The sequence below is a fragment of the Cupressus sempervirens genome, chromosome 3 (genome assembly GCF_028749045.1).
Source record: "Cupressus sempervirens isolate cs-2001-9-10 chromosome 3, ASM2874904v1, whole genome shotgun sequence".
Lineage (NCBI taxonomy): Eukaryota > Viridiplantae > Streptophyta > Pinopsida > Cupressales > Cupressaceae > Cupressus > Cupressus sempervirens.
Genome location: NC_143120.1, coordinates 286,646,408 through 286,668,424, shown reverse-complemented (window position 1 = coordinate 286,668,424; position 22,017 = coordinate 286,646,408). Strand labels below are relative to the sequence as shown.

At 34.8% G+C, this 22,017-nt stretch overlaps 1 protein-coding gene and 1 long non-coding RNA gene across 3 annotated transcripts in view; both read right to left on the bottom strand.

Moving 5' to 3' along the window:
* The window catches only part of LOC149566077 (krueppel-like factor), a 55,499-nt gene that overhangs the window by 5,559 nt on the left and 27,923 nt on the right, over window positions 1-22,017 (bottom strand). The window contains exon 2 of one of the 2 annotated variants that reach the window (XM_089819514.1): window positions 20,036-20,551. The exons of the other annotated variant lie outside the window; for it this stretch is intronic. Coding sequence (XP_089675640.1) covers window positions 20,529-20,551 — 23 coding nt within the window. The 3' untranslated portion in view covers window positions 20,036-20,528. Of the gene's footprint in view, window positions 1-20,035; window positions 20,552-22,017 lie in introns of those variants that run through there. 2 annotated transcript variants of the gene reach the window in all.
* On the bottom strand, window positions 2,091-2,744 carry LOC149566078 (uncharacterized). Its single transcript, XR_016361528.1, has 2 exons — window positions 2,659-2,744; window positions 2,091-2,536 (listed from the first exon to the last, which is right to left on the bottom strand). It is a non-coding gene; the product is annotated as an uncharacterized LOC149566078 (long non-coding RNA).

Sequence of the window (22,017 nt, the reverse complement as noted above, 5' to 3'; positions counted from 1 at the left end):
CTTATTAATTTTTTGTAATAAAATTTTTCATTTTTTTTTTAAATGATTATTTTTTTCATATTTGATAAATTGAATTTAATTGTAAATTATTGAAATTATTGAACATGTTTCTTAAGCAATATTCAAATTTCCTAAATATTGCAAATTTTATATCTATATTTTAATCTTCAACTTTTTTATTTTTATATTTTCATTTTTTAAAAATATATATTTACATTATTTAATGTTCATTCTACATTTTTCTCTTAAATCTCATTTTCTATCGGCAAGTTTATTATAATATAATTTAATAGGCTATTTGTAAGACCCAGAAATTGAATTTTTGATGGAAAAGTTATCAATTTGGCCAAAATATTGTATATCATTCTCGTTAATTATTTACCGACTATTTTATCTCACTCCACTTTTAACTCTTGTTTTGATATTATTAGTTGTTATCTCCACTTTTAACTATTGTTTTTCTTTTTTCTATTTATTTTTTTAAAAAAATTACTTTAATCTCCACATTAGCTCATGTTGTCATCTCTATTTATTTAACTTTAGATTTTTAAAATTATTTTTTTTTTAGTGTTTACAATATTTTTTATAATAGATTAATTTTTTGTTTAAATATTGTTTTTTATTTTCTATAATTTATTTAGTCAATAGAATATTTGTTAGAGACGTGGCTATTTTTTCAAAAAAAATTAATTTCTCTTATTAATTTTTCTTAATAGATTTTTTGATGGAATTTTCTTAAATGATTTTTTTTTCATATTTGATAAATTGAATTTAAATAAATAATATTTATTTATCTATTTAAAAGATTTTACTAAATATTATTTTATTTAAATTGAAAATTATTAATAATCTAATTTATTCACATAAGATTATATTTTAAATCTCCACTTTTAATTATTTTTAAATTAAATAATCAATTGATAAAAAAAGGATAAGTACAATATCAAAAAGGGGAGGCAAACCTCAACCACCCAGTTCAACCATAAGCAGCCAACTAGCACAATATGAGACAGTTTACGATATTACAAAAAGAAAAAATCAGATAAACTAATCCAAAATATCATCATGATCATCTATCTAGGCGGTTCACCCAAGCTCTCCTTCCATCCAAACAACTTTCTCACTCAAGAATATGAGCAAAGAACTCCAGTCTGTCAGCAAAGGGGCCTCTAGTATCCCTCGTCTACACTATTAACGATTGTTTTTTCTTTTCCTATTTATTTAACTTTTAATTTTTAAAATTGACCAAGGTTTTAGTTTTTTAATTTTTTTAATTTTAATTAGTTTAGTTTTTCTTTAAATATTATTTTTTAGTTTCAATAATTTATTTAGTCAATAGAATATTTGTTAGACGTTATTTTTTATTTTATTTATTTTATTAATTTTTCATAATGGATTTTTTATAAGATTTTTTTTTCAAATTAAATTTAAATAAATAATATTTATTAATCTATTTAAAACATTTTAGTAAATATTATATTATTTAAATTGAAAATTATTAATAATTTAATTTGTTTACATAAAATTATATTTCAAAAAAAAATATTATTATCGAGCACCTATCGGCTTGTCGTTGCAAGCACGAAAGCATGCAACTGCTAGTATTTATATTATTTGAGAGCTCAAGCTTTGGAAGGGATGTGTACTTTCTTGGATCTTATTCGTGTGGTATAAAGGAAGGTCAACTTTCCTCTTTTGTGGGGAAAAAACCAAATATAACATAGAAATTATCAAGTAGATGTTTTACTCAAGGAAGCCAAGCCAATATGAGATTGTCTATACTTGGGAGGGCAAATCATTGCCCATAGTAAACGAGCACCTAAATTCAAAAATGATATTAGAGCTAGTTGGAATGTTAGCTTAAACGGGCACCTAAATTCGACATGATATTAGAGCTAGTTCGAATGTTGGCTTACTGCTTGATTTGACAAGCAACGTTGACTTATTGATTGTAGAATATCAAGACTTCGCTCTGGATGATGACTCTCGAAGAATTTTGGCATGAATTCCTCAATAATTGCATTTTCGTGAAATTAATCTTCGAATCTCATTAAAGACTGACATGGCTATCCTCCCACAAAAATGTACAATTGACCAATTTCAAAAAGATCGAAAACATCATGAATTGTTTTTTAAAATTTCAGCATTTGATCTTCATGATCTACATAGTTTGTAGTGGAAAACAACAAAAAAAATTGAAAAAAAGTCACTAGATTTTAATGAATCTGGAAAAAAAAAAAATTCGACTTTATTTTGTATTTGGTACTTTTTTGTTGTAAATTACCCTGTACCATTAAAGACTGCAAGTGTCTCTCACTTCATCTTGATTCTTTCAGACGAATATGTGATTTCACGAATCTCAGAGCATATTAAATATGGAGGCATGTGCTTGACTTGCTCTTTCTCGCATTCAACATCTTTCAATCGATTTTGAAGTTGGTTGTATGCCGGATGTTTGGAGGCATTATGACTAGACTTACACTTGGCTTAATGCCTTTGGGCTTGGTTGACTTGGAGATTCTTCAAACCAGTAGCACTTCTTCCCAGGAATAACAAAGCAAATATTGTATATCAGCTGGTATATTTGCGGGGACCTATTTAAATACTTTGGAGTTGTATTTAATCAATCTCTTGAGCACGAGACAGGGAAATACTTACAATTTCTCTCTTGTGCAGACATTACATTCCCTCAAATAGTGCAGAGACCTTGAATATCGTCAGATAATGCGTTGGGAAACCTGGAAATAATGAAAAAGTGCACTTTTCGTTATGTCACCGATGATGGAAATTGAGAATTGAGAATTGAGAAGGGTACAAACTCATTGGATTGAAAGCTAGAGTATCTGTACAAATGTTCAAAAAGTTCAGTGGAGTGATTTGACACAACAGATGTGGATTCTGATGTACGTGGTCTCGGATCATATTCAGATTTTTTATGCAATTATCCCAAACAATTTGGTGCAGCAAGCAGGGGAATCAGGGGTTGATTTTTCTCTACTGTTAACTTTGATTCAGCAGGACAGCCGATTTCTGATGCAAACATACCTTATCAGACATCCCAAGTTATAGAGAATGGAATGCTTAATGCTTTGGATGCTGCTGCCCCTCAGCTACTAGGCTGAAGGTATGATCAAGCAACAGTAGAGTGGCATCAAGTGGAGGGGGTATTTAACAACAGCTGCAGGTTCATCTGTTGGGGATGGGCTCAAGAAAAATGAAATAAAGTACAATTTGTAATCTACCCGGAGTAGTGTTAGCTTTTTCAGCTGGCAAGTCCAGGATTGTCAAATTTATCATGCTCAGAGCTCCGTGGGATTGGCTGATCAAGTTGAATCAATAAATACAGATACTAGTGCTGCTTCTGGACATGGATTTGCAGACCAGACTGCCCCTGATTGGCAACAGTAGTCACAGAATACCTCTAAAAATCAGGAGAATGTTTATTATGATCCTCAGTACCCAGATGGTATTATGACTTTGTTGCACAAGAGTGGCGTCAGGTCATAGATTTCAATCAAATGGACCAGGGTCTAATCAGACGGCTTGAACATCACACACTAAGGCTTGATTCTTAGGCTAAAAGTTTTAAATAGTCAAAGTTGACTTATTTTTCCAAGCTTAACATCCCACACAGACCAAGTCAAACGTCCCATTCAGCTGGATCCATGGAGGTACCTACTTTTGGTCGCCAACAAATGTTGCATGAAAAAACTGAGATGTTTAATGGAGATAATAGTGGCTGTTTTTCTTATAATAATACCAGTTTAACTAGATATGACAATCAATTTAAAGGACTTGAAGTGCCAAGCACTGCAATACCATGGTCAACATCTTCAAATGATTATCCTATTGGTAATGGGCAATGGGAAAGTTCTATTTCTCACGAGAATATGTATGATGGCAACCAGGTTGGTGATGTTAGAGTTTCGATGAATAATGGACTGGACAAAAGTCAAATGATCCACTCATTGGAAACAGTAGTACTGGGTAGACCATGATGCCAAGCAAACAGGGTGACTCAGATAAGATGGCAAGTTTTTATTGTTCTAAATTCTACCAATTATAATCCAACTCCAGATGCACAGGGACAATTCGATCAATCAACTCATTTTCATGTGCCAAATTCTAATGTGTACAAGCTGGGTACATAAAAACCTGGGGCCACTTAGGTCAGGCATCCAATTTTGATGTTGTAGGGCCTCACAGGATGGCACCAAGGTTAGAATACCAGATGTACCAGGGAACAGTCTCCTTTCGTAAGAGATAAGTATTCCATGATTATGATATTTTTTTTAGTGTATGCTTTCTGCATTGATATTTATGATAGTCTGACTTTTAATCTCTCTTGGTTGGAGGATGCAATGGGAAGATGAGAGATCATGCAGACTATTTCCTTGATACTTTCACTTGCATCTCCCATCCTTTGCAAGCAATGCAAGGTGGGACCACTCTGCAGGCAATGCAAGGTGGTAGCACTTTGTTCAGATTTGACGTGTAAGACCTCTTCCACCCTTTGTGAGCAATGCAAGGTGGAACCACCCTCTACAGGCAATGCAAGGTGGTGTTGTAGCCTTTGCTGGGAGAAGATTTGAGTTAAAGACCTCTCCTACCCTCTGTGGGTATGCAAGATGAATATCATGAAAAGAGTCCGTGATGTTCTTGGTCACCCTCTGAGAGTATCATGGTGACGACATGAATATTTTGAATCCTCCCTAACTAAGAGGGAGTGTTGAAATTAGCTAGATTGGATTCTAGCATTCTAATGTTGTATGTTGTCCTTGCTGAGAGGGAGACTCCATTCATGGGGAGTCTGACCATTCAAGCTTGAATGAGGAGATTAGACGGTTGATATCGAATTGAAAGGGAAGCTCGGCTAAGAGGAAGTCTTAGCATTCAGGTAATTATTAGGTACTATGATTTTTTCTCCAAGAGTGAGAAGTTTGAGGTGCAAGAAATCTTTGAGTAGGTATGGTGGATGTCATTGCATGGTTGTGCTTATTCACCCTTTGGGAGTAGCTATGTTGTTCATCATGTTAAGAAGACAATAAGCACTTGTGATTTTTTTAGGATCTCCTTCAATGGTAGTAAGCCATGATGGGCTCGCATCTATGATGTTGACACCATGTGACTTGGTTGTTCAAAAATAATCTGCCCTAGCTAAGAGGGAGTGTTGAAATTTGTAGCTAGGTCGGATCCCTTCTTGGTCAACTCAAATATAATAATAGTTGTGATAAGTGGTAATATAATTATTATGGTACAAAAATTATATTGGTTATTGCGATTGATAATATAATAATTATATTGTGAGATAGTATAATTATATAATAATATAATCATATTTTTATTATATAATAATATAATTATTATTATATATTTTTATGGGCCAATGTTACTATATTATAATTATTATAATATAATAAATATATTATTTGAGGGCCCAAGCTTTGGAAGGGGTGCATCCCTTCTTGGATCCTATTCATTTGGTATAAAGGAAGATCAACCTTCCTCTTTTGTGAAAAAAAATAGTATGGAAATTATAAGACATGCTTTTATCAAGTAGATGTTTTGCTTGGGGTAGACAATTTGAGATTCTCTATGGGTGGGAGGGAAAATCATTGCCCGTGGTAAACAAGTACCTAAATTCAACAAAGTTGATGATTACAGTTGCTATTGACATGTGTAGTTGATTGTATTTATTTTTCTAGTTAATTTATTTGCGATGTATAGTATCAAGTCAAATAATATTCCGATTAAGGTGTCATTTATCTCCCAATTCTATGTCATATTCATAATTCTCCTTTCAGAATTATCTTCTTAGATATATATGTATTATTGAAAATTAATTTGTAATTTAGACTTATTGAAAATATTTTTATTAATTGATATAAATTTATGGATGTTTAGTTGGTACTTGGTAGTGGCAATTACAAAGTTATATTTAGCAATCTCTTGACTTGTGTAATAATAAAGTATTCTGAATAGTGATGAGTTTCAAACAAATTAGGTGATGGTTTTGGATGCCTACCTTGGTATTTAGGCCATTATGGATGACTTGCGAGTCAAAAATGTTGTTTATTATTACAATGAAGGTTATTTTTCTATGCATGCTTCATTGAAAGTAACATTTATTAATCTCAAAAGAGCTTCCTCATTTAGCAGTGGAAGGGTGGGTCCTCACAATCCAACATTGAGTACATGGCCTCTCACCAACCATAAGCACCACCTCCCTTGGAAGTGGAGTGGAGATTACCATATCAACCAAGATAGGGGCAAAATCAGTATGGCCTCATGTAATAGTAGGTATGTCCACCTTCAAAAAATTGAAAAGAGAGTTTTTGATGGCTTCAAAGCAAGACATCTCCTAGAAGTGAAGTGAGAGATTGGGAAGGCAAACCCACACTAAAAGCACATTGAGTGGTTCAAAAAAGGGTTGAAAGAAACAATACAATGTTCTACAGTCAATGTCACCAAAAATTAGGGGCCCTCGGGAATTAGTTACCAAGCAATGCAAATCTATAAGATAGGACCAAAGACTTGCAAATCCATAGACCAAACCGAAGCATTGGTAAAAATCCATGTTATCTATCACCTCGAGACTACAAACCACCACAAGAGAGGACTTGGCACTACATAATTGTTACCATAGTGAAGAATGTTAAAATGTAAATATCTCTCTTATTTGAATGTTTACACTTTTTTGCTATCTTCCTCATGTGGTTGTCTTTACCAAAAGGGTTTCTCCATGTAAATCATATTTGACATAATTTGTTGATTTATTTCTTATTGTTGAGTATAAATGAAGACATTTTTAATCATATGGTATTTCTTCTTTAAGATATGTATTTTCATATTTGTTATGAATTGTTAAATTCAAAGATAAGAATAAAACTCGTCTATGTTGGTTTTAGCAACAATAAGACTATTATTCAATAACAGAAAGATGGATTATGTTGTCTCAACTGAGGTAACGCAACCAGAAGCCATCTCTCTGGTACTAAATAATAGTCTTATTGTTGCGAAAAAAAACAAGTTATAAAGATGACTTACGTTGTCTCAACTGAGGTAACACAAACAAAAGCCATCTTTCTGGTGTTGAATAATAGTCTTATTGTTTTTTTTTTCCGTAACAATCTTGTTGTTGTTAGAAAAGCTGTTTCTAGTAAAAAAAAGGTTATAAATCTTTTTGTACAAAAGGAAACTAGAGGGAATATGGGAAATCCCAAAACAAAAACTAGTGAGAAATTAGTTAGTGGGGCTGGATATGCAACAAGATGAAAAAAACCATGCCTAGGTGGCTAGTTATGAAGAAAACCAAGGTTGAAGAAAGGAGGATGCAGGAAAACTATCAAGGCATCTAGGAGAGTTTAATACAAGGAAAAGAGGATTGTTTTGCATTGCATGTTGGTGGTACAAATGCTCAAGACCAAAAGTACTAAGGTTTGTAGAGTTGTAGTTTATTTTGGATTTTCTATGCACGCATGTTGTGGATCCTATAGCTTACTAAACAAGATTGTAAATGTAATGAAGGAAATCATGTTCACAAACCATAAGCCTACCTCCTCTTACATTGGAAGTAAACGTGTATGAGTGAACTAGATGTTACAAGATTCAAGAAGAGTTGGCAGATTAACGGATTTCCGGATGATTGATTCATTAACAGAGGAACAAATGTGTTCCTTATAAAGAATTACAAGGACGTTGTTTCTAAAAGAAACAACGTAGACTAAAGACAGAATTAGAAACAAAACTAGAGACGGGATAGGAAACATTCCTATCTGGACTGAAGAAAAAAGAGACGGGATAGAAAACATTCCTATCTAGACTGAAAGACGGACTACAGACAAGTAGTTGACTATTATAGAAAGTATAAGATATTATCTTAATACTAGAAACCATAAGCCTACCTCCTCTTACATTGGAAGTAAGATGATCCACTAGGCTTGAGGAGGCTGACGTTGAGTGAATATAGTGATCCTTTACTTGTATGGAAGATGATTGTTCAAATGTGAATGAATATGAGATCTCAAAACGAAGACAGTTAACGAGCTGAGACCTCAATTTCATGACCAAAATTTTAAAGAAAATGCAAAGACTAGCCCATTTCACTAAAGTACAACCAAAATTGCCCATACTGGTTGACTTGGGGTGTAAAGGGCAATTGGGCTTGCGCTCTACTATGGGAAGCATCCTCGATAAGATAAAAAAAATGATTAAAAAACACAAATCTATAGCAGATCATCTGACCTTGTTGTAATTGAATATGAAACTCCATCACTTGTCGCTTGCACACAGAAAATTGGAACAATGTGGGGAGAAAATGGTTTGCCTCTATCAAATTCCTGCATAGGAATTAAACTTGAAATGGAATTGAAATTGCATAAAAGGAATTGTGTTGCAAGTAGTAGAGACTTAATAAGTGTCTCATAGCTTAATAGTGCAAATGCACTTGAACAAAGATCCCAAATTCTAATGCAATTACATGAATCCACAACGACCTAATAGGGCATCACAAAAGACATGCTTGCATGATAATTGTTGGTGCTTGCCATAATGAAGGAAATGAGGAATGCCTTAAGTGCTTTACAATGCTTGGATGCTTGAGAGATGTGATTAAATTATTTGGGCTTGTATGATATACCAAAATGACGGAGGTAATCTTGCTTTTATATACCTCTTCTAGCCATTTCAAGGTTCCAAACTCGAAGGAGGCCAACACAGATCCAAAATCTCATCTAAAATCAAAAGACCTTTCTTAGATTCAACATTGGGGCCAATTTGCAATATATGGGGCACCTTCGAATGTAGGGGTCACCTGTACACTTTGAGCCCCCCTTTATAAGTCGATCAAGGGTTAGTATAGACATGAGGATCCTAGAATTATGCACAAAATCAAGGTGTTTTAAGCAGAAACACATGAACTAGGCCAAACGTGATAAAATATGGCCTATGCATGTAATTGATGATTGAATGAAATATATAAAGCGGGCACACATACGCAACTAAATGAGAGAGGACAAATATTTATTAAATTATTAATTAAATGTATAGAAAGATGAAACACGATAAAATGGGTTCTAGGTGAGTATGAAATTGGACACCATAGCAAGGTGTGCAATTTACAATGCCATAGTAAATCATGTCTGTTTTCAAACAGAAATCGTTCCAACAAGGTTTTCTTCCTAAAAATATCCTTGGTGTAATTTATAATTTATTTCATTATAGTATTAAAATTTCTATGAGCTTTGATGAGGTTGTGGCATTGATTGTTTTGCTGCAACAATTGAAAATCCAATCAAGACTCTCAATTCTTGACCTACATCAAGGTATCGAAGCTAGTATTCCTAAGCATCAAACTTGAGGCAGTTTTGCACTAAGATTTTTGGATAGATTGTATGAGTTTGTTACTACCATCCAATAGCGGTTGAGGCTAGGTAGAAGGGGCATAGTGAAGTGTGGCTTCCATAAAGTCTTTGTTGTAATTATAAAGGGTTGATATTATGAAGGGAGAGAGGTGGCTGCAAGGACTTGTAATTGTAGAGGGATCTGTGAGTCTCTAAAGATGTCTTTGAGGAAGACAAATTTGAACTTTGTTATATGATTGGTTTTAGAAATTTCAATGCTTGAGAAGAGAATGAAGAGATTCATGGTTGAGATTACAAAATTCAAGGATGAGTGTAGAATGGTTATCAATGCACAATATACAGAATAATATAACATGGATTCAATAGTTCCAGCATACCAAATGGCGAGGAAATATTATTACTTTATTGATTACCAAAAACATGAGTACATCATCCATATTCCAAAGTTCTTATATAATGGTCGGTTGGTTGGGAAAACCAATAGACACATTCCCCCACTTCCTAACTACCCTCTCCCGACAAAGCTTAACTAGTTCTAATTACATCATTACTTTATTACGTACTGTAATGAGTGCATAAGACAACCAAAAAAAAATATTTTAAAAATGTACGAGGAAAAGAAATGGGTAAAGATTAAAACTAATTATTCTTCCAATGATAATATACGCAAATGAAGTTGTGTATGTAGGTAGAGAGGGCAGTGAGAAAATATGTAAAAACATGGGTTTCTACAATCCATGGAGGAATTAATATGTTGAACAAGCCCACTCAGAGCTCAAGGAAAGAAAGGAAGGAAAAAAAGCATAAAGAGCAAATGGAGAAAGAATGAGGAAATTGCAGCAGTGCATAACAGTCCTTTGGAGGACAAGAAGATACCGAGAGTACAGATGATATATTAATGCAGTTTGCACCCGTAGAAAGAGAAATCGCAGCAGCAAAGAAGTGCGATCACACAAAAGTAAAAGGTAATTTTCATAATATTTGTGAAAATAGGTTTAATGTTATTTGCTTGCAAAAAATAGATGAATTTGTTAATGGAAATATGAATGCAAAGAATGGTATTGTTCTAGAAGAAGAGAGTGAAGTTAAAGAGATGAAGAAAAGTCAAGTTGCAACAAAGATTGGCCTTAATGAGGACATGGAGAATTAAAAAATTAGGACAACAGTGTAAGAAGAGTGCATAGAAAATACTGAAAATGAAGGGGTGAAGGGGAAGCAAATGAAGAGGGTGTTCTTGACGTAATTGTTCAAAAAAGTTAACTCCACTAATGATGATGTTGAAGCTGATAGAAAGTGGTTAAGTGTAGCAAGAACCAGTTGCAAGCTAAATTGTGGTGGATTTTATTCATTGTGTTGACCTACAAAAAGAAAATGAAGGAGAAATGGTTAATGAAGATTATGAGAGAGAGTGGGTGGATAAATCATGGTATAGTAAGGCAAATTTTATGAATGGGAGAAAGAGAGGAAGATGAAGGGAGATGTAGAAAGGTGCACGTTGATTAAGGTGAAGAAGAGAAAAGAGCGAGTGTAGGGGGAAAATGGATGAAGAACATGAGCAGAGTCTTTGAATATTCATGAGCTCACATTCATGAAAAATCCTTTATTACCCAGCATGTTTGATGCAAGAGCATCCAAGATCGCAAACAATCCTACGCAACCAAAAAGAATTGTTAAAATTTCATCTTTGTTGTGATTTTGATTTGTGGATTTGATTCAATCCTCTCAACTATTCTCCTAGCTCTTAAGTATAATTATTCATTTTCAGGAGGTTGATGATGAAAGAAATTAGGACTAATTAGGTTGTAATGTTTAATTTTTAATGTTGGTCATGAAAAACCCACAGCAAGCTAGAAAGAGAGTAATTTCCTTGGGCAACTCTCACTTATTCTTTTTGACAACTGCTGGTTTAAGCTGGAGTGAGACCTAGGCACCTATAAATGGGATATGTTGGATTGGTCAAAAAATGACTGTTTACTTAGTTTTTACTTTTTAGTTAAAATTTTGAAACACTTTTCATGCAAAAGGAAAAAGGAGGGAATATGGGGAATCCCACATCTAGCATGGTGAAAAATTAATTAATGAGGTCACAGATTGCAGCAAGAGGGAAAACCATGCCACATTGAAGAGAATGAAGGCTGAAGCAAAGAAGTGAAGGAAGCAAAGCTATCAAGGCATCCATAAGAGTTGGATAAAAGAAAAATAGGATCATTTTGCTTTACATTATACTGGTTTAAAGGTTCAAGACCAGATTTACAAACGTTTGTAGAGTAGTAGCTCATTTTGGATTTTCTTAGCATGCATGTCGTTTGTTTTGCTGCAATTGTTGGCAATCCTTTCTCGCTTCTAGTTTGGAGAACTTGTCTTTGTAGAGAAAGTGTGTGGCTCCTAGTATTCTAGGGACCAAGGTCAATCTCTCTCCACTCTCCAATTTTGCATAAATTATTCAGCCTCTTTTAGTAGAAAGCATGCAAATAAAGCCTTCTAGAAGTATTGACATATTAGCCCTTGAATGAGATTTAATATGTTCAAAGAAAGATGCATCAACAAGCATCAAGTGTCTACCCACTCAAGAGTGAACAAGTGAGAAGGATTGTATTGGGGAGTGTTTTTACAAGTGGAGGGTTGAGTTTTTATGGGGCCTCCAAAATTAATCTATGCAAAGCAGGAAGTAGTTATGTGCTTTATCATTATCCTGGAGGCTTTTTGCTATGTATTTCAATTTCATTGGCAAATAAAGCAAACAACAATGTAGAAAGAGCAGCTTAATTAGCTGCTCTTAATGCTACTTATGCAGCTAGCTTTTGGAGAGATATAAACTGAAGAAAATTATAATACAACTCAAAACTAGAAGGCCATTATCCTAATTAGAATATGAACAAAATTTTAGAAAAGGTGCAATAGTGGAGTATGAAATCTTTCTCTTCGAGATCTCCCATTGCTATATAGTTCAAAATATTCTAGCTGACTTTAGCTATAATCAAGAGGCATTGCTTCAAGACTTTTTGTGGTTGAAAGTAGATGTAAAAGATTGGGATAATCCTATCACAATAACTACGAAGAGACCACCACCCTAAATTTAATGGTATTTGTACATAGTTATGGAAAGTGATAGCATTATATGTCAGTTGGAGGCACAAAGTACATGGCAGTTCATGCAAGGATGGAGATGTGTAGGATAATAACGACTGCAAGTGTCCCTCTTATATTTGTTGGTTTAAGCAACAATTGTTTGGAGTTTGCATGGTCATTATATGCAAGTGCTTTATGGCCAATCTCACTGCCTAAAGATGATATTCTATTGTGAGATTGTACACATGCAAAGCCATTTTGGGGAGAAGATGGCTTGATGGATATGGCATACTTTTGATCATGTGCCATGATTTTCATTAAGTTTGAGGAGAATAGTCCAAGGTAGTTGTGAATGAGGAAGTAAGAGCTTTCTATTTGGACTCCTAGTGAAGGGTTAAAAATTTGGTGTTTTATTAAAACTTTCATTCCAATGTTTTACTAAAACCTACTCTTTGGCCCTTAAATAGCATTCAATTCTTCCCAAATACCTTACCAACTTGACACTGGAATAAACCTTCACTAAATGGTCATAACACCTTCTAAATAGGACCACATGGATCAAATTCATTTGCTGATTACAAAAGCTTTATGAACAAACTCCCAATGGAAGCTTCCCATTTCCATCACACAAACCCCAAGGGATATTTGGATCTCTAATTCACCATGCCCTCCATGAATGCAATCAGAATACCCAAACCCACAAACATTTAAACTCACTTCACTTCCACTCATGAAGCACCCAATGGAATTGGATCCTTCAAACGAACTGTCAACTCCTATCCCATTCACTGATCACATTAACAATTAGACCTATTAGGCAGTTCATGACAATATTACTCTACCCACCTAATGCTCAACCCTTGAATCAACTTGACAACTCTCAATATGGATTCAGATTTTCTCCCTGCACCCTTTCAAACATGACATATGAATGCGCAAACTTTGGTGGAACCAAAGGCTCTTTCTTTTCACAATCTGATTTGAATGTCACACTGTGACTGTGGCATAACAGTAGCACATGAAAGGATCCAAACCTTCCTAATGCACACTTCAAAAAAAAAAAAAAACCTCAATGCACTTCAAGGTCAATCACAATGTTTTTTATCCCAACCATACAGATCTGACCTTTAATGAATCAATATATTACTATGACTGTCACTGTCATGGTCAAGTCAGTATGATAATATCTTTTCTACACAAGGACTCAAAAGAACTTATAAGCCATTTCCATCCAATGTGAGGGTTCATCACATTAAACTTCAAGGAATAATAGGAGACCCAATCATAATGGTGACTTATAAAACTCTGCAATAACAGTCACAGTTCACAAAACAATTGGACAGATTAGGGGAAATGGCATCCTCATAATGCTTGAGATCCTTCCCGTGCTACTTGAATTGATCCTTTACATCTGCCACAACCTTATTTCAATCCTTTCAACATTTGGCGACTTCCATCATAACTAAAATTAACCAAATAATACAATTCACTGTTACAGTCAGTTAAACCTCACACAACCAGTCCACCTAGGGCTTGATGGATCTTGCCAAATACACAATCTTTTCACCTCAAAACAATTGCATTAGTTAGGTACTTCAAAGTGCTAGTTGACTCTAGAAAAAGAGGATTTTTGAACAGTAGAATTTGGAGGAAAGAATATTTTTGTCACCAAACCCTTGTGTGAGAGTTTTAAAGCAATTTTGAAAGAAATGTATTAATTTTCATCCACAAGTCATGGCAGAACTCAAAACCTCAACCAAATCAAAGTTCATTATTTATTGATCTCCAAACAGTTCCAGGGCAATAACAATCCAAGGTGAGGATTTATAACCTCTGATCAATAGAAAAAGCAGGAAAATTACGTTGAAATGGCATTTTATTGAATAACTTTCCTCCATTCTTTACACGCTGCCTACCCCTCAACCAAAAGAGGGTATTTAAGCATCCTTACACTGTTTACAACTGATTTTTATCAGCCACCTTCTTGGTTGATAGGTTGTTGAGCAACTTTTGCAACAAATTTACATCTTATTACTACGACCCCCTAATGGACCTTGTTACATCAGATTTGTGCCATATATGACCAAAAACACTCAAAAACTCCCATTCTACCTTAGTCTTTCTTATTGGACCGGTTTGACCATGTTTGACCCAATCATCCTATTGGCCTTACAATTACAATTTGGCTTATTTGCCTTATAGAATGACTTCAAATAATTTCAATAAACACCAAAATGGTCTAAAGGGCGTTGCTACATCCTTGATTGCCTTTCTAGACACTAAAGACTTCATAGGCCTTATTTGACCTATAGGTGCTCCTGCACCATTGGAGCTTCTAGTTAAGGATTAAAAATTAGATGAATGTGGCCTGTCAATGGGCCTTTGAGGGTTCAACCATGATCTGATGGGAGGTTAAATGAGTTGTGGAGACCCCTAGAAAGTGGATGGACCAAAAGTAATTTTGACAGCACTTCTAAGGGGAATCTGGGTTTTTCCGGGGCTGGATATGTAGCTAGGGATGATGCTGGGAATATCCTAATGATTAGAGCAAAATGGCTTCCGGTTGGAACAAACAATGAAGCTGAGATCATGGTTGCTCTTTTAGCTATGTAAATGGCATTGAGATTGGGGATTAAGAAACTACATTTAGAAGGTAATTCACAGATTATAGTTAATGGTATCACTAAAGGAGATTTGGAACTTGGTACTTGAATAAGCAGATCAAAAGGATTAATATGCTGTTAAAAGCCTTTGAGGAGTTGAGGTACCTCATGTGTTGAGAGAACCAAAAGGAGTTGCAGACAGTTTATCCAATTTTGAAGTATCAATGCCAGAACAGATAGAGAATGATATCATAGAAGACTTGAGGAGTTTATAGTTGGAACCATTAGAGTAGATTAATTAAATATAAAGTATAGGGAAGAATTGACTGGACAGGGGGTAGCAGTAAACTATACTTAGGGAGGAATTAATTTATGGCTTTTGAGTCCATATTTACCATGTGAAACTATTCTGTCAGAGATATCTGTTTTGGTGAAGTTCAGGCTAAACAAAAGTGATTTGTTTTACATTCTTTAATCATTTGATGTTATGTTTTGGAAAGGGCTTTTCACAGAGTGAATTAGGAACTTTCTGGAATGCAAATCAGCTATAAGGCCATGATAGTGAGGTATGCCAGAGAAAGTGACAGCTGCTGTGAGTGGATTTTGACAGACTTGCAACAATGGAGGCGAATTTATTCCTTAGTTCGCCAAACCAATTGCCTGGGTTTCGAGGTGAAATTACCATCAGAAGGATGAGGAGTGTTTTTAAATGGGACAATTAGAGATTCTGGAGGTGTGTGGAGCAGATTTTGAGCGAAGAATTCGTGTCATCCGCTTTCAGCCCAAGAACATATTGGGACATTTCGTCCATACTTTTTGCATGGGCTTTGCAGCTGTCAATGAGCAGAGAGGAAGCCTTAAAAGTAATGTGATTCTGCATTAAACTTAACCGATCAGGTGGACCGTTGCCTATGTGGGAAGGTCTGAGCTGGGAGTCAGCATTGCTATGGGGCCACAAAGGATTTTCAACCCTTTCATGTTTGGAGCTCGTCAAAACCGAAGGAACAAAGGATTGAAGAAGCTCAAAAGGGCTGGGAGGAATTGTTGCTTTTCATTCATGATGAGGCAGTGGTGATGGAGCTTTTGGAAGCAGAGTGGGAGTGGACAATGAAACACACACCAAAGAAGTCGGTGACCCAATTGTATCCAGAAGAGGGTGGGGAGGTGTCAGTTCAGCCTGCAAGGGAGGAAAAGAAGAGCAAAGTGGATACACGCGGTGACATGTTCATTCACAATGAGTCTCGGGAGGACATGCTCAAGAAATGGAAGGAGTGCTGAAATTTTTGACATCTGTTCTGGCCCTATTTTGTTTCAAGGGCATTTTGTAATGCAGTATTCTGGTACTCTGTATGTGCAAACTATGTAGGTAGTTGTCTGTTTACCTGTATTCAAAATGTATAGGGCAAGATTACCTTATGCATATGGAAGATTTTAGAAGTTCAGCATTGCAGTTTAATGTCTCTATAATGTTTCCTACTAATTGGCTGTCAATTCCAACGATTAACATGCATCGATATGCATTTAAATCAGATTAGTGATTCATAATACATTTGACAGTTAACATGCTTAAGCCCCGATAACTTACTTCTCTCCTAAATATCAACCCTAAGGAGGATGAGGATTACTTGTCATCACTTGGACACCAATCTACAATAAGGCTCCCTGAAGACTTCAGGACCCCGTTCATATTTCATCTTGGGATTCACCTACCTTGTGAGGATTTATTCTACCTCTCCATACACAACACCAACCTATCCTCTTAGGGGGTTACTAATATCACCTATGTTATGGAATATATATATATAAGTAGCAATGTGTAGTAATCTACTTCCTAACAACTGAGATACCAATCATTGTCAGCCAAATCATTATACATTAAATCAGTATATAGTCTACTGTTTGCCTTATATTAGTCAGATGTGCTGCTTGCATTCAGATATCTATCAATCCTGGTTGATTGAATGTCTTATGCTTTCTTCTTCAATATTGATCCTTATGGATTAAAAGAAGATATAAGTTTCCAATTCCACTCCATACCGATCCCTTTCTGGATGCCCATTTCAAATGAATCCTTGTCCCTCTTATCTCTTCTCATTTGAGGGAGGAGTCATACCTTTTCATTGGTTTGCCCTTTAAAAATAGTCACAATTCTTAAGCCTTAACTACATTGTAATTATCTTTTATTTTAGAAAATAGCTGTCTTGAACTGTTTTTTATTTCAGTTTAACTACATTCTAATTATCTTTTATTCTAATAATAAGTCATGCCTTTTCAGATAGAAGAAAGCAAATCAATTCTCTTTTGCATCAATTGTGTCTTCAAGGAACCACTTTGGTCTGCCCAACACTTGCTCAGTTTTTATATACAAATTCTATCTCTCAAATTTAATGCAGTCCCCCTTTATGTACTTTTATTCTTTAACTCTGCAAATACTCTTCTTATAAACCTGCTAGAGTTCTTTACTCAAACCTGCATAAGATATTATATTGAGGTGCTTACACACTTCCCATTCATCTTCTTCTGTATTACTTCAACATACCCCATTACCAAAAGAGGCAACTTTTCACATATGAGCTATCATCTTTATTCATCTTATCTTATCTGTTATTCCACACACCTTTTTCAATTCTCATATTAATCTCTATTTATATCTTCAAATCGCAAACGGTCATATATATCCTTTTGAACGGATACTTCATTTAAATTTTAAGGGGCGTATCCTATAACTTATTAATTGTAGGTTTTAGTTATGACAATAATTATATTTCTTTCTTTACAAATCGTATCTCATTTTCTTTTAAATATTTGCACCTTCCATTACTATCGTACCCTTTATCACTGCTGTATATATTTTCTCAATCACAGACCATATTACTTTGTAATAGCTGCTTGTCTCTAATAAACAGAGTGCCAACTTGCTATTCTTTATTGTTTAAACCTTAGTTACCCGGGTTTGCCGTTTTGGCCCCAGAACCCTGCCTGGGTTCGAACCGGTTCAAAATACAGGTCCGGTTCAACCCAGTTTCGATTAGGGTTCGGATTTCCCTGGGCTGGTTCGAACCGGCAGTCCAGAATTCGAACCCGGGCAAATTTTGGCTGCCCAAATCAAATTTTGGCTGCCCAAATCAAATTTGGGTGAATTTTATATTTTTTGAGTTACAGTTGCCCTAAAACATGAATGTAAGTAGGTTATTTTGGCTTCTAACATCATTTGTGGTGTGCAATAGGTGATTTTGTGAGCAAATAGGTGATTGAGCAAAAGAAGTTTGTGCAAGGTGGAGTTTACATCATATGATTTTATGATACTCTATGCTTCTAGGCTTCATAAATATGTATATATATAATTTTTTATAATTCTTACATGTTTTTGTACGAACAAACTCAAACGAACCCAAAACCCTTTCCAAAATTTTGCCGTACCCGTGAACCGGTTCTTCGAGCCCGTATTTCAAACCAAACTCGAACCGGTAACTAAGGTTTAAACTCACAATTCTTCAAAAGATAGCTGTTGCTGTCTGTGATATTACTACAATTTGCTGCAAACCTAAATTACTTTTTTCTAAAACATAAGCATGCCTCAAGGTAAAATCGGTATATTAACATATCTTTATTATCCCATTACAAGTCGCACCTTTCAAGGAATAAGTTGCACCACCTTCAAGAAAAGTAACATCTCCTATATAGAAGTTCACTGCCTTAACTGTTTATTGTTTATAACAACTTATTAATAATCACATAATGCAATATAATCTTCATCTCTGTTTATCGCTGCTATGTATTCTTAAGGAAGTCGTTTATAATTCAGTCACTGCTAATCTTCATTCATGAATCTGTCTTTGACTAAAAATACAAAGCGCTATCTTAAGAGTAATTGGTTATTCTTGCTTGCTGATCACTATTTCATTGTTTTCACATCACTGCTCTCTGATGATCGGTAATTAAAACAAAACTATCACTATAATAAGTAGCAGTTACTCAGTAATTTATTTTTATGAGTGATATAGACCTGTGCATAAATCGAACAAGAAATCAAAGAACTTCAAACAACCAAGAAAGGTCTCCATATAATCCTCAAACCAGGCTTATGAACAAGATTAGAAATCCATTACAAACTTACTTAAGAAAACCTGAATTCTGAACAAGTCACAGTTTTGGTGCCATTATGAAAGGGATTCAACCATCATTGTAGACTTGCATAAACTTGCCTTGAAAGATGATGCAATCTGTCTTGGATATGAACGTAGATTTGTGTTGGCCTTCATTCCTTTATGCAATCTTTGGTATCAATATTATGCCCGTGTTGCTATCACACCTGCATTATGTATATGCACAATCACGTGTTGAAAATATCTTGTATTTGGATCCAATATGGTGATAGGATATGATTATATTTACGGTTTACATATCCAAGCTGATACCAACAATAATTTATTTCCTACTAATTGACATTTTTGTCTAACCTTTCTTTTCCTCACAAGTCTTATTTGCTAGACCATCAAATCATCTTGAAACCAACTACACATTTCAACAGTTCTGTTATTTTCTGAGTGATTGGAAATGGCATCCCTCCAATTAGTTTGATTGGGCCTAGGAGTATTGATTGTGTTATCCATATTCTGCCGTACCGGTGAACCGGTTCTTCGAACCCGTATTTTGAACCGAACTCGAACCGGTAACTAAGGTTTAAACTCACAATTCTTCAAAAGATAGCTGTTGCTGTCTGTGATATTATTACAATTTGCTGCAAACCTAAATTCCTTTTTTCTAAAACATAAGCATGCCTCCTTAAGGTAAAATCAGTATATTAACATATCTTTATTATCCCATTACAAGTCGCACCTTTCAAGGAATAAGTTGCACCACCTTCAAGAAAAGTAACATCTCCTATATAGAAGTTCACTGCCTTAACTGTTTATTGTTTATAACAACTTATTAATAATCACATAATGCAATATAATCTTCATCTCTGTTTATCGCTGCTATGTATTCTTAAGGAAGTCGTTTATAATTCAGTCACTGCTAATCTTCATTCACGAATCTGTCTTTGACTAAAAATACAAAGCGCTATCTTAAGAGTAATTGGTTATTCTTGCTTGCTGATCGCTATTTCATTGTTTTTACATCACTGCTCTCTGATGATCAGTAATTAAAACAAAACTATCACTATAATACGTAGCAGTTACTCAGTAATTTATTTTTATGAGTGATACAGACCTGTGCATAAATCGAACAAGAAATCAAAGAACTTCAAACAACCAAGAAAGGTCTCCATATAATCCTCAAACCAGGCTTATGAACAAGAGAAATGCATTACAAACTTACTTAAGAAAACCTGAATTCTGAACAAGTCACAGTTTTGGTGCCATTATGAAAGGGATTCAACCATCATTGTAGACTTGCATAAACTTGCCTTGAAAAATGATGCTATCTGTCTTGGATATGAACATAGATTTGTGTTGGCCTTCATTCCTTTATGCAATCTTTGGTATCAATATTATGCCCGTGTTGCTATCACACCTGCATTATGTATATGCACAATCACGTGTTGAAAATATCTTGTATTTGGATCCAATATGGTGATAGGATATGATTATATTTACAGTTTACATATCCAAGCTGATACCAACAATAATTTATTTCCTACTAATTGACATTTTTGTCTAACCTTTCTTTTCCTCACAAGTCTTATTTGCTAGATCATCAAATCATCTTGAAACCAACTACACATTTCAACAGTTCTGTTATTTTCTGAGTGATTGGAAATGGCATCCCTCCAATTAGTTTGATTGGCCCTAGGAGTATTGATTGTGTTATCCATATTTTGTAGGGTCCAGAGTTCTCTCATTTAGACTTTAGTTCCACTGACTGGGATGATTCATTGATTCAACCTTACCCTGCTAAGAGGCTGTCAATTCCCAATGATTAACATGCATCACTATGCAATTAAATTGGATTAATGATTCATAATATATTTGACAGACAATATACTTTAAGCCCCAATTCCTTAGCTCTCTCCTAAACATCAACGCTAAGGAGGATGGAGATTTCCTTGTCATTGGACGCTTGGACACCAATTTAAAAGTAGGCTCCCTCAAGGATTCGGGAACTTGTCCATATCCCATCTTGGGATTCACCTACCTTGTGAGGATTTACTCTGCCTCTTCCTACACAAAACCAACGTATCCTCTTAAGGAGCTATAGTGAGTCATTAAGGGATCGCTGGAGTATACTAATATCTCTTAAATATATAGTAGCGATGTGTAGTATTCTACTTCCTAACAAATGATTTACCAATTTTAGTCAGCCAAACCATTATGCATTATATTAGTCTACAAGTCTAGTGTTTGCCTTATAGCAGTCTGTTCTGCTGCATACATTCAGATGTTTATCTCTTATTCAGATTGATTAAATGTGTTCTTCTCTCTTCTTAAATATCAGTCCTTGTGTATTAAAAGAAGAGATAACTTTCCAATTTCATTCCATATTGATCCCTTTCTGGATGCCCATTTCAAATAAATCTGTCCCTTTTATGTCTTTTCATATGAGGGAGGAGTCATGCCTATTCATTATTCTGCCCTTTTAAAAGAGTCACGATTCTTGAACCTTACTACATTCTATATTTTATTTTAGGAAATTGCTGTCTTGGACTGTTTTCTTTGTTTTAGTTTAATCATTATAATTTCCCTTAAATTAAATAATTTCTTTTTTTTTTATGGGGGACATGACAATGTTTGAAAGATACTGTACTATAAGTATCTAGATTCTAACCTATGCAATACCTATGCTTTAGGCCTTAGGGTATGCCAGAGTTATTAGAGCCAGTAAATGCTGGGAAAGCAACAATTGTCAATGTTAATCGATTGCATAGCTAAATTCTTAAAGCAAAATCAAGATTTAAAAAATTTCACCTATAGCTGAGTTGCTAATACATAATGCATGTCATAGTAAATAATTCCTCAAGTGAGTTTCTCAAGAAAAGGGCA